This window comes from Prionailurus viverrinus, chromosome D4, assembly GCF_022837055.1.
Source record: "Prionailurus viverrinus isolate Anna chromosome D4, UM_Priviv_1.0, whole genome shotgun sequence".
Classification (NCBI taxonomy): Eukaryota; Metazoa; Chordata; class Mammalia; order Carnivora; family Felidae; genus Prionailurus; species Prionailurus viverrinus.
In genome coordinates, this window is record NC_062573.1 from 59,327,652 (window position 1) to 59,340,389 (window position 12,738).

General features: G+C 43.8%; 1 protein-coding gene across 1 annotated transcript in view; it reads left to right on the forward strand.

The window, feature by feature from the left end:
• The first annotated feature begins 3,435 nt into the window (after positions 1 to 3,435).
• The window catches only part of FBP2 (fructose-bisphosphatase 2), a 28,278-nt gene continuing 18,975 nt past the window's right edge, over positions 3,436 to 12,738 (forward strand). Inside the window, exons 1-3 of the mRNA XM_047828919.1 lie at positions 3,436 to 3,683; positions 8,552 to 8,714; positions 10,786 to 10,878. Coding sequence (XP_047684875.1) covers positions 3,514 to 3,683; positions 8,552 to 8,714; positions 10,786 to 10,878 — 426 coding nt within the window. The 5' untranslated portion in view covers positions 3,436 to 3,513. The remainder of the gene's footprint in view (positions 3,684 to 8,551; positions 8,715 to 10,785; positions 10,879 to 12,738) is intronic.

Consider the following 12,738-nt stretch of genomic DNA (forward strand, 5'->3'; position numbering starts at 1 on the left):
AGATGGATGGTGGTGATGGTCGCACAACACTGTGAATGTACTTAATGACATTGCACTGTATGCTTAAAAATGGCTAAAATGGTCAAAAAAGAAAACCTGGAAAAATGAAATAAAAAACAATTACCTACAAAAGGCAAGCCCCAACTGTTTAGTGTTAGGTTGTAACTTCATTTAAATTTAAATGACATTTTATTGCTAGATTTAAATTGCATTTTAATATAGTCAGAGCAAATGTAACACAGAGAAGTTGCTATAGAAATTTCTAAATACTGCCAATTTTTCTACTAACTTTGTCATGGCCTAGTACAGTTTGCAGACTGTCCATGATCCACCTTGCATTTTGTTTTACAGTAAAATGAATTTTTTAAAAAATGTAGAATTATTTGGGTTTTAGATTCAAATTTTCATAATTAGGATATAGAACAGTTCCATCAGGCCAAAAAACCCTCCCTTGTCCTGACCCTCCCCACATAGCCACAGAATTGTTCTCTTTGTATATAATTTTGTATTTTCAAAATATAAATGGAATCATACCATATATAATCTTTGAGACTGGCTTCTTTCTTTAAAAATTCTTTTCATTTATTTTAGAGAGAGAGAGAGCATGAGCCAGGAGGAGGGGCAGGGGAAAGAGAGAGATAATTTTAAGCAGGCTCCATGTTATGCATGGAGCCTGATGCAGAGCACGATCCCACGATCCTGGGATCATGACCTGAGCTGAAGTTGAGAGTTGGATGCTCAACCAACTGAGCCACCCCGGCCACCTTGACTGGCTTCTTTCACTTAGCACGATGTCTTTGAGATTCATTCTAGTGCTGCGTGTAGCAAGGTTGTTCTTTTTTCTTGCTGAATAGTAGTTCATTTTATGGATCTACCCCAGTTTGCTTATCCATTCACTGAAGAGCATTTGGGGTTGCAGTCTCTCACATAAATAGAGCTGCTATTAATATTTGTGAATGGGTGTTTGTGTGAATATACATAATCATTTCTTTAGGAAAGATGTAAAGGTCCACTGCAACTGGCATTGTTTTTCATTCTCAAATCCTTTGAAGACAATGTTGTACTTCAAATCCTTTGAAGTACAAAGGATTTGAAATCCTTCAAATCCAATGTTCACCTTCAAATCCTTTGAAGACAATGTTGTACTTCAAAGGAAACCTGGAAACCTACAAGCAGGACACCCTCTTCTCTTATATTCACTTACTGGCCCAGAACTCCTAACATGCAGCCACTGGTCTTCCTATAATTATGTCAGAAGAATCATTGTTGATCTCTCACTTGAAAGACAAAGCTTAGTTATTTGTTAATGGCAACATGACACATCAGGATCAAAGAAAGTTCCCTTCTATAGTTCTTACAGTTCCCTGAACCTTTCCAAAAAGAATGAGAGCTTTCTGGTTTAAATCCTGGTGATGTCAACATGAAAATGTTCTGACTGAAGGCCTCGCACAAGAGCATGCACAAAGATAAGGAAGCTTGTGGAAGCATTATCTCAAGGATGCACATTTCCAAAGTAAATTAATTGTTCACACACTAGAATGCAGCATACTTCTATGTACCAACATGGATGTGTATTTCCAAGATGGTAGGCTATGGCAGCCACCTTAGATTGGTTGATCCAATACCAGTGCCCAACTCTTGCAATGAGGGGTCACCATGTGAAACAAATCTGGCCGAAGCTATGGAAGTGGAAATCTACTGGTGCGTGTGTGTGTGTGTGGGGGGAAGGGTGTTCTGAGGAAATATTTCTTTTCTAATAAAAGGGAACTGATGTGATTAGAGTGCCCTTCTCCCCTCTTTGGGCCTTCAGTGTGGGCTAGATGGGCAGAATGGTGGTTGCCATTTTGTGCTCATAAGATGTTTCAGCTTGGAGGCAGAAGCCAGCTGACCCAGGGTAACAGAAGAGACAGAGGGGCCCCTAAAATGGAGCCCTTCAAAAGAGCTAAATAAATGCCAGCAGCCACCTCCTCGTGAACGCATGAGAAAATATGAGAACAATAACCCCCTACAATATTTATTTCATCTGAGTTTTCTCTTACTTGCAGCTGAACACATTCTGATTGAAATAACCATCAAAAGAAAAATCATATTGCAGACCAATGTATGTATTCTACAAAGCAGCGTGCATATTCCTCTATTTTATAAAGTGGAGTTATATATGTATACATAATAATTATATATGCATCAAAAATTTGGAAGGGTAGTAATAACTACCAAGTACTGGGAACCTGCTCTGTGCCAGGCACATCTTATCACTTTTAATCCTGAAAACCACTCTATAACATAGATGTTTTACTTCTATTCCCATTTATAGGAGAGGAAACTGAGGCTTCAGGAACTTTCCCAGGACAACTAGCAGATAATTAGGTTGGGACTCAGTGCCAGGTCTATGCGCCCCTAGAGAAAGGTCTTGGTCTATGCTACCCAGGCCCCTGCCAGTGCCTAATACCAGTACAGACCCCCACCAGCTCAGTTATTTCTAGAGAGTTGGCTGGGGGATGGGCTGGTGGTGAAGACTCTCACTTTTTCTTTTATATACTTCTGTAGTGTTTCCTTTTCAGTAAGAAAGTAGTATCTAAAAATTTTTTATGTTTATTTTTGAGAGACAGAGAGAGAGAGAGAGAGAAAGAGAGAGAGAGAGAGAGAGAGAGAACACTAGTGGGGGAGGGGCAGAGAGAGAGGGAGACACAGAATCCAAAGCAGGCTCTAGGCTCTGAGCTGTCAGCACAGAGTCCGACGCAGGTCTTGAACTCATAAACTGCGAGATCATGACCTGAGCTAAAGTTGGACATTTAACCTATTCAGCCACCCAGGCATCCCAAGAAAGTAGTATTTTTGAATTAGATGTGCGAATCTAAAGGAATTAATAAAATAACCTGATGCTAGGCACTGTGCTAGGAATGTAATTTTTTTTTCTTCTAGATTTGGGTGGCTTTTAAGGATACTCACTCAGGCATATGTCTTTTTGGAAATAAAAAGCATCCTTTGCAAAAGTATATAAAAGACCCCGGGCTGAGAGGTCCCAGGATTGCCATATTTTATTGTGTGACCTATACCCTAGGTAAGATCTGCCAGTCTGCCTCTTAGAGTCATTGGGGAACTGGATTCTACAGTAGATATATGCAAAAAATCCTTCTGAGTCCTTGAATGAGAGGGTTCTAGGGATCATTTTTTAGTGGCTGGATTTCTCATCTTCCACCAGTTTCTAAATGGCTCCTTCTTAGGATCTTTAAATAAAAAGGTTCATCAAAAGAAAGTAGGTGTGTTTCTGGGCTGCCTGATTCTATTTACAGCAGCTTGCTTATGGTGCCTTGGCAGCCTTCAACATCAACCTTGCCAGAGAGATTTCCTTGAGGGTTTGCCCAGTTATCTTAATCACGTGGGTTGGGGCACTTTTTCGTTAAAGGTCCTGGCAGGGCTAGTGCAAACCAGCTCTGATACCAAAGAGCCACAGACTTCAGAGATAAACAAGGCTTTCCAGGAGAAGAAGATTTTGAACACTTATCCGCCACCATGTCGGACAGCAGCCCCTTTGAAACGGACATGCTCACCCTGACTCGCTACGTTATGGAAAAGGGGCGTCAGGCCAAAGGGACCGGGGAGCTCACACAGCTGCTGAACTCCATGCTGACAGCCATCAAAGCCATATCCTCAGCTGTGCGCAAGGCCGGCCTGGCCCACCTGTGAGTCCTGGGGGAGTAGGTGTGGGTGCACAGACCTGCCCCTGATGTAGAGGGATTCGGGCCCAGGTGGGGCGTGGGCAAAGCCGCAGGTACAGGTCACTTGGGCAGGCGACCATGTCAAAAGCTATTTGCCTCTGTGCTCTGGAGGGAAGGCGCTTTTAAAGTTTCTGTCTGTTGATAAAGGGGCCTTTGACTTGTTTCCAGAAAGGAACGAAATACTTGGATATGTGGTATGAAGAAAAAAATATATAATTTTTCCAGTTGCCATGTATTATAACGATGAGAAGCTCAGTGGCTGGTTGCATTAAAAACATAGATTGTATTATCCCGGCTTGTTTCTTATGGCAGAAAGAAACAGCGAATAGGACTTGAGATTTTGCTTTATGATCTTTGCAGGTAGTATCATTTTATTGCCATGAACTTTGCCAGTGTGTTAGGAGCTAGCAATCATTTACAAAATGACTTCCTGCCCTGCGTCTCTGTCCTTACTGAGGGAAGGAGTCTTTTGCTTTCAAAACAATTTTTTATTTCTTCTCTGAGACTCATTATCTTTTTCTCTACTTGGTGTGCAGGAAGCTGGGAGGTTCTGGGTCCAGGAGGAGGAAATGAAGAGCATTCTTCCACTTTGTTCTCTTCAGTACTTTATCCAAGCACAGAAGAAGGCCAAGTTCATACTATGGCTGCTGAATGTCACAGCTGCTGACCTTAAAAAATAAGCCAGTTATTTTATTTTATTTTATTTTATTTTATTTTATTTTATTTTATTTTACTGTAAGAGAGAGGAGGAGAGAGAGAGCACAGGAGGAGGGGCAGAGGGAGAAGCAGAGAGTGAATCTTAAGCAGGCTCCAAGCCCAGTGCAGAATCCAATGTGGGGTTCCAATCTCATGACCCTGAAATCATGATCTGAGCTTAACGGACTGAGCCACCCGGATACCCCAATAAGTCAGTTATTTTACCCTCCCCCCCAAATGAGTTTATTTGGGAATAGTAAGAGAATTACAATATGGGACAAGTGAGCTACGCCAAAAACCATAGGCTGGTTTAACAAAGGAGAAGAAGGTTATTTTATGAAGGAGGACATTGGCAGGAGCTGTTTTGAACAAAAGTCCATTGGTGAAAAGCAAGAGTTCAGGGCCATAATGGTTTCTTATTGGCTGAGTTGGCAAGTCAATTTCTTGCAGGAGAGGCAATGTACATCCTTCCTTCTAGGAGCCCATAACTGATGATTCTTTCCCCGGAGGATTTTTGTGTTAGTCTGGAATTGACACTTCCTGCAATGACCTCCAGTGCTACAGTGTGAGGGCTCCCCCTTCTGGCCTCCCGACTCAATTTTAGTGAGGTTTTCCTTAACGTTCACACGGCCAAGAGTCCAGTTTAAGTCTGTGCTGAAAAGAAGCTGACTTTCTTTGCACTTCCATTTTTTTTTTTTTGTAGCAAAGGTCCTCTCCAAAGGTGAAGGGGCCCATTATTATTATTCCCCCAAATGAAGAAATAAAGTCTAATATTTAAGATAGTAATTCTTAACCATTTAGTACTTTTGAACCCAAAATTTGATAGCGTTATATCACAAGATGTAATTCTCACAAGATAACTATAGGATTTATTTATAACGGATAAGGTTTTGTAACTCAGTAATGACATCCAGTTTAAAGACGCATTATGATCGGCCCTCCCTGATCTCTGTGTATTGCTATAACTGTATTGCCTCATAGACCAATAATGGCCAATCTTTACTTGTAACAATCTTCATGAATGCGAGGTGCAGCCATTTGCCTCTGTCCTGATCCCACCAGGTGATGGGCTGTGCTGAGTGACACTAAGTAGTGACTTTACCTGTCCCTGCATATGGCTCTGCTATGCTTAGAGCCATTTTCTGGGCATCTCCACTGCTTTTCAGTATTATTTACCCGCCTTAATGTGCTCGTCCTCTGTGCAGGACGCTTAGCTAGGCAGTGGATGCGGTGGTACAGTTGTACTACGCGGCTTCAGAACTCTAACTTTGTGCCTGTCGAGTGTCCAGATGAAGTAGACTCAGGAACTGGTTAATAAGGTGTTCATTTAACTTGGCTGCCTTCCATGTGACTGTCTACTCTTGTTAGGACCTCAGTTTCCCATTTGTAAAACAGAGGGGATGGGAATAGCCCCTATTATAGGGTTGTTGTAAAGCTTAGTGAATCCATGTGATGATAACTTCAACAGTGCCAGATCCATAATAAATGGCTCAGTAAATTCTCATTATTACAGTGGGTCCAAGCCCAGATCTGGGGAAATTTGCCCGCTGGCTGGTCCATGCTGCTGAATGTCCACTAGGTGGCAGGTGTAGCCCATGGAATCAAGACTTCAGGATCCACTATTTTCTCAGAGGCTGAGGCAGGGGTCCTCAGGCTGGCAGAAGCCCCACATTCTGCCAATTCAGATGTCATCCTTCTCCTGACCCCTCACTGAAACACCAAAGTGGCAGTGTGAGATGCCCATTGCCTGGAAATTCCTTCTTTGTAACAAAATGCTGAGGTTATTTTAAGAGGACCCTGGAATTGCTTCTCATATTGCTAAAAGGTCATTCTCTGTCCTGGAACAATTCTCCTGAAAATAGGATTTTCACATGCTCCTGCCCCTTTTCTCATCTAGGGAGCCTCAAGCCCCTCATTCTTTGCTTCCTTTTTTGGGGAAGACATTTTAGGCACAAGCTCAATGAATGCAAACGTGATAAAAAAATGTTCATGCTTTTTCTTCTCTTTTGTCTGTTCATTGCTGTAGGAAGAAGGGAATGCTAGAATCCTTCTCCTGGAAGCATCTTCATGGGTTTCTGCCAAAGTGGTAGAACATCCCATTCAAAAATTATCAGTAAAGCTTTCAAAAAATAGTAAAAGATATTGTCCTGTGGATTATAAAGCTCTGCTGTATCCATGATCTAACTTGGAGCAGGTGTCAGACAGATCTCATTATGAATGTGCTTCCATTCTTTCTGGAAGGAGGGGTGCTAATGGGGGTTAAGGGCAAATGGCACCTGGAGGAAGGTTGTCAGTCAAGGAAGAGGGTGGGAAGTGAATTGTCCCCTGCTTAGGGTACATCAGTGGTTCTCAACTGGGCTACCTGTTAGAGCCACCTGAGGATTCCTTCAGCAAATACATGGCTTTAAAAAAGGGGTGGGGATGTAGAGAAATTATTTTCCTGCCATGCTTTCTTCATAATTCAGTGAACGTATATTGAGCATTTACCACATCCTTGGGTGCTGTGGAAACCAGTACAATAAGCCACCGTTCTAGCCTTCAGTGAGCAGATAATCTACCAGGAAAGGTATTCCCATGAACAGATCACAAACTGCTGTGGAAGGATGACAGGGGTGTGCCTGGTGGTGTTGGGGCCAAGGAAGCCTTTGGAATGGATCAGGAGGGAGAGTAGGGAGAAGCTCATGGTAGGCAGACAGCATTCCTGTGGAGTGAACACCATAAGTGAGGGTGAAAAAGAGAGGAGCATCTTGCTGGGTGCTGGTGGCCACAGGACTTTTGTGGCTGTTGAGATGAAAAAGGCTTGGGGCGCCTGGGTGGCGCAGTCGGTTAAGCGTCCGACTTCAGCCAGGTCACGATCTCGCGGTCCGTGAGTTCGAGCCCCGCGTCAGGCTCTGGGCTGATGGCTCAGAGCCTGGAGCCTGTTTCCAATTCTGTGTCTCCCTCTCTCTCTGACCCTCCCCCCTTCATGCTCTGTGTCTCTCTGTCCCAAAAATAAACGTTGAAAAAAAAAATTAAAAAAAAAAAAAAGGCTTGAGTGGGTATAGCCATGCCACTCTTGGCGGGAAGAGTGCGGGGATGGGGCAGCCAACCGAGGGGTCCGTGTAAGACAAGTGTGTGCCTAGTGGATTCCAGAGGCTGAGACTGGCTGAGTGAGGTCAGTGGGACAAGAGGCAATGCCAGCATGGGAACAGGGCTTCCTTGGTGAGGCCTGAAGTCCACCATGGGGAACTTGGAGATTCTGGGTGAGACCAGAGTGATCTTGTTGGTATTTTAGAAGGACCCTGCCCATGATGGTGGAAGTTAGGAGACCTTTGCATACTGATATTCTAAAACATAAAGCTAGATAGAATTTTTCTTACGTCGCTTGAAATGGTAATGAAGAACAAAATTAAATTAGTTAAGTCTGTCCCCAAATTTCCATCTTAAGTAATGCAAAGCCACCACAGGGCAAATTTCTCATTCAGTCCACCAGGCCATTATTTGAGGGTGATCAACAAATACTTGAAATTCCTGTGCTGGGAAGCCATGGTCCTTTAGTTTTGGGGTTAGTAATGATGGCGACATGTCTGACTTTATGAATTGGCTCTTTCCCTTCACCTCCCACTGCCCATTGCAGGTTTGTGTTTTTATAAGATTGAATTCCAGTTAGCGTTGTTGGGAGAATACGGGGCTATGACAATATCCTCACGGTGTAAAGGAAGCAAGGTTGAGAATCACAGCTTTGAGAAATGTTGCACTTGGTCTGTATAAATTGGAGATTTGGCAGCAATGAAGGGAAAAGTGGCTTATAATAATGGTGTCTGGGCCTTTTTTTTTTAAAGTTTATTTATTTTGAGAGAGAGAGATTGAGAGAGAGAGAGAGGGAGAGAGAAAGAAAGTGCAAGCAGGGGTGGGGCAGAGAGAGGGGGGACAGAGGATCTGAATGAAGCAGGCTCTGTGCTGAGAGCAAAGAGCCTGATGTGGGGCTCGAACGCACAAACCGTGAGATCATGACCTGAGCAGAAGTGGGATGCTTAACCAACTGAGCCACCCTGGTGCGCCCCCTCCCCCCCCCCCCCCCCCCCCCCCCAATCTGGGCTTCTCTGGTGGAGTTTTGGATTCCCTTAACCATTTCATTCAGTCTTTCGTCTTCTTAGGTATGGAATTGCGGGAAGCGTGAACGTGACCGGGGATGAGGTGAAGAAATTGGACGTGTTATCCAATTCTCTGGTGATCAACATGCTCCAGTCCTCCTACGGCACCTGTGTCCTGGTCTCTGAGGAGAATAAAGACGCGATTATCACCCCCAAGGAGAAGAGGGTGCGTGTGGGGACGGGATGCAGTTCCCCTAGACACCAGTAGATGGTGCTACTGAGTTGGGAAGAATCTGGTTGCTTTACTTTTCTTTAGTTCCTGGGATATTCCTATTCCTTAACTTTTATTTTTGGGGAGGGGGGGGGAAGATTGCATACTTTTTTAGTTAGAAGTCTTATGCTGTCTAGTGGAAAAAAAATCCACAACAGGGGGGTGATTCATTCAGGGTAAAGAGTAATTTCCTGAAAATGCCTCAGTGGGTGGGGTTTTGTCTTCATTTGCCAGGAACAAGTGCTGCATTTTTTGTGGTTTCAAAACCATCGAGTCCAGTAAAAACTAGAGCTCCTGGGAAGAGCAGACCTGTACTCTTCCCATCCCCACTTCTATTCTCCCTCTCCCCAACACACACTTCTCCAAGGGGCTCTGGTTTCATCAGAGATTTCTTCATTCCTGACAAACTGTTAGCCAATATAGAAAAGAAACCGTAAAGATCGTGCTCTCTTGCCTTAATACAATGGCAAACTTGGTTAGTGCAGGGCATGACCAGGCAGGGTCTGTAGCTACTCTGGTTTCACAAAAACAGTTCATTAAAGCCAGAGGTTTGCTAGTGGCCAAAAATTCAACCCATGTCCAGCTGTGATACAAAGTAAATACTGGGACTGGGCCTTGTTTTATATATTGGGTGTTGGAGACCATTTCTTCATAATTAGCTGAGAGGATGAAAAAGGTAAAAGCAAATGTATGAAACATCTACCTTATACCAGAGACTGTGCAAAGCACTTTACTCTTGTTGTCTCACACAATTTAAGCTAAATCATACTTATTATTTTCAACTTTCAGTTCCCACTGTTACATGCCTCTCAATCATCTCTCCTATCTAATCTATTGTTTTCTTCCCCATCTGGCCTGATCTATACAGGTCTTAGTGCTGGTTCTTGAATATTCTATGCCTACTTCCACACCAGTTCTTTGAATATTTTCCAGCATATGCTAGATGTTCAAAAGATATCTGTTGAATGAATGCATGAATGATTGAATGGGTTCAGTTGAATTATCCACAGGGAGAATGGGAAATTTCCAAACTTATGGATTATCCCATTTTTTAGCCCATCTCCACCCCCAGTGAGAGAGGGAAAAAAAAAAAAACAGCTTAAGCTAGGGCATTAAGTCACCAGAAACTCAGGGAAAAGTAATTTTAGTGGTGGGAGAAATGACTTCCATCTTACTTGATGTTATATTACCAGTATTTAATTAGCCTAATTAGCCAGGAAACTCTGGTCCCCATCACTACAGCTCTCCCAGAACCTTGCACATAGGAGGTCTGTAAAAAGTATCTGATGATTTCTTCCCATGGAATGTTGGCTGGAGCAGCCTGTGAGAGCGGTGTGTGTGGGCTGGAAAGATCCAGATCTGTCTTCTGGCCTTCACACAGGACAGGTGGGTTGGATGCAGCAAAACCTGGGACAGTATTTTTATTCTCCTGATGTATGTATACATGCCAGCTCTCTTAATAAGACAGATCCAGAGGCCCTGGGACATTGTTCTGAGATTTTCTGAAGTCTTTTGGCAAAATTGCTCCCCAGTGAGAAAAGCCTGTCTGCATAGAGGTTCAGAAAGAATCATGAATAAATCCATAACTGACTTTACTGACTTTACTGTGGATATGGGTAGAGCTCGCTCAGGTTTATCTTCGGCTCCTCTACCTCTTCCCGGCCAGGTGCCAGTTTCAGACATGGTTTCCTCTCACACCCTCCACTGCTATGAGGCCCCCATGGGCCCACCCTGGAGGGAAGGGCAGAGCCAGAGGAGGCACGGAGGTGGATGGGATTTCCGTCGCCCCATGTGGGCATTGACTCATCTGTCTATGGGCACATTGGCCCCGAGCTCAGGATTCATAGATGCTGAATCCCTCCTTAAGGGATACTTTGCCCTCCTTAAGTAATTGCAGTTTTTGGTAAGGATATCCCTTTGCTCTAGGTCACTTTTGATGTAGTGGTACCGACCATGCACTGCCACTTCACAGAGTGTATTGGTTGGAAGGGCACCAATCAGGTGGTTCTTCTCTCTGTGCATTTAGGGGAAGTACGTGGTCTGCTTTGACCCACTGGATGGATCTTCTAACATCGACTGCCTGGCCTCCATTGGAACCATCTTTGCCATCTACAGAAAGGTGAGTCTGATCTTTAATGCCTTTTCCCTCTTGGTGGCTTCTGGAAGGTTCCTGGCCTGGGAGCCACAAGTTTGGAGTTCTAGCCTCTATCTTCCCACTGACCAGACCCACCATTGTAAGCAAACCATAACTCACTCTGGCCTCGGGCTCCTCATTGGAAGAGCTGATATGGTAATTTTCCATCTGCCTTCTTCACTGCATGGATGGGAAGGTAAAATAAGAGGACAGATGAGTCTTGGTTTTAAGAAAATGGGAGTGACACAAATATCAGATAGAGTATTAGGTTCCAGGTGGCATTTGAGGACTCCTCTGTTTCTTCTTTATGTTTCTCAAATCTTATTGCATTAGTTTTCTATTGCTGCTGTAACAATTAACCACACATTTGGAGGCTTAAAATAACCCCCATTTAGTATCTACCATTCTGTAGGTCAGAAGTCTGAAAGGCATGACTGAGTTCTCTGCTCAGGGTCTCATAAGGCCAAAATCTGGGTGTCAGCCAGCCTGGCTTCCTATCGAAAGGCTGGGGGGTGGGGAATTAGCTTCCAGGCTCTTTTAGGTTGTTGGCAGAATTCAGTTCCATTCTGTTGCAGGATGGAGGTCCTTGGGTTTTTTTGTTTTTTTTTTTTTTTTTCTGGCTGGTACTGGGGTCATTCTCAGCTTCTAGAGGCTTCCTATATTCCCAGGCTTGTGCTTCCTTTCTCCTCCAAGGCAGTGAAGGCAGGCCAAGTCTTGTTCAGGCTTCTAATCTCTCTGATATCCCCACTTTGCCTTGTCTCCCCTGCCCTCAGCCACAGAAAGTTCTCTGCTTTTAAGGGCTCGTTTGATTAGATTGGGCCCATCTGGAAAATCCACAATGATACCTCTCTATTTTAAATTAGTGACCCTAATTGCATCTGCAAAGTCCCTTGTGCCATGTAATGCAACCTAGTCACAGACTCTGGGCATTAGGACCTGTTTGGGGCCATTTCGTGTATACACCACATACCTGCCAACAGAGGATTTTATGGGTGGGTTTGCGACCACCCAGTATTACCAGAAACTTCATGTCACACAACATAGTCCACAGTATATCTCAGTTTGAGATCAGTCCTCACTCTAATCAGAATGGCTGGGCCTTTTCCCCAGGGGGGCTGTCAGGCCGAAGGGACACTACAGGCTCTGGATGGTCTTAAGGATTGTTCGGTTGGGTAATCTGCCCTCTGGGCTGGTCTTAGAGGCCCATACCTCTGGCTCCACAGCACACATTCTTTCCACTAAACTATGATCAAACACACACAGGCATCACTGATTTCTATGCTACCAATTTGGCACTAATCATGTAATGTGTATGTAATTAACTTTCTATGAGTGTTTTCCTTCATGCTCTTAGATTATAAATGTGGGGGAGGATTGGGTACATCCCATGTCACCCAGTGTGTTGTCTGTAGATATTGATATTGCAAGATTATTTGTGCTTGGCTGATGGTTGTCCAAAGAAAGAGGCCAGAATTTGATTTTCAGGGGCAAAAGCTTAGCAGAAACCTAACCTTAGCAGAATATGTGAATTAGCCTAAGCTTTCTTTCTGTGAAGAAAATCAAGGAGCAGGATGGGGGCTCTGTTACTTCTGTTTTGGAGAACCAAATGTAAGCCAAGCCAGCCCAGGCTAGAGGAATACTCTGAGAATGTTTCCCAATTGGTGTTTCTCTCTCTCTCTCTCTCTCTCTTTCTTTTTTTCTTGTGAAGAGAGAAAAGGAGAATTTTGCTGAGGGAGCAGGAGAGAATGACCCAAGACACTTTCTCTGGTGTTTGAGAAAGTGAAAGACTAATATGATGTTTGAAGGTTAAGCCAAAATGAGATAGGTGTATAAAGGAACGTTACT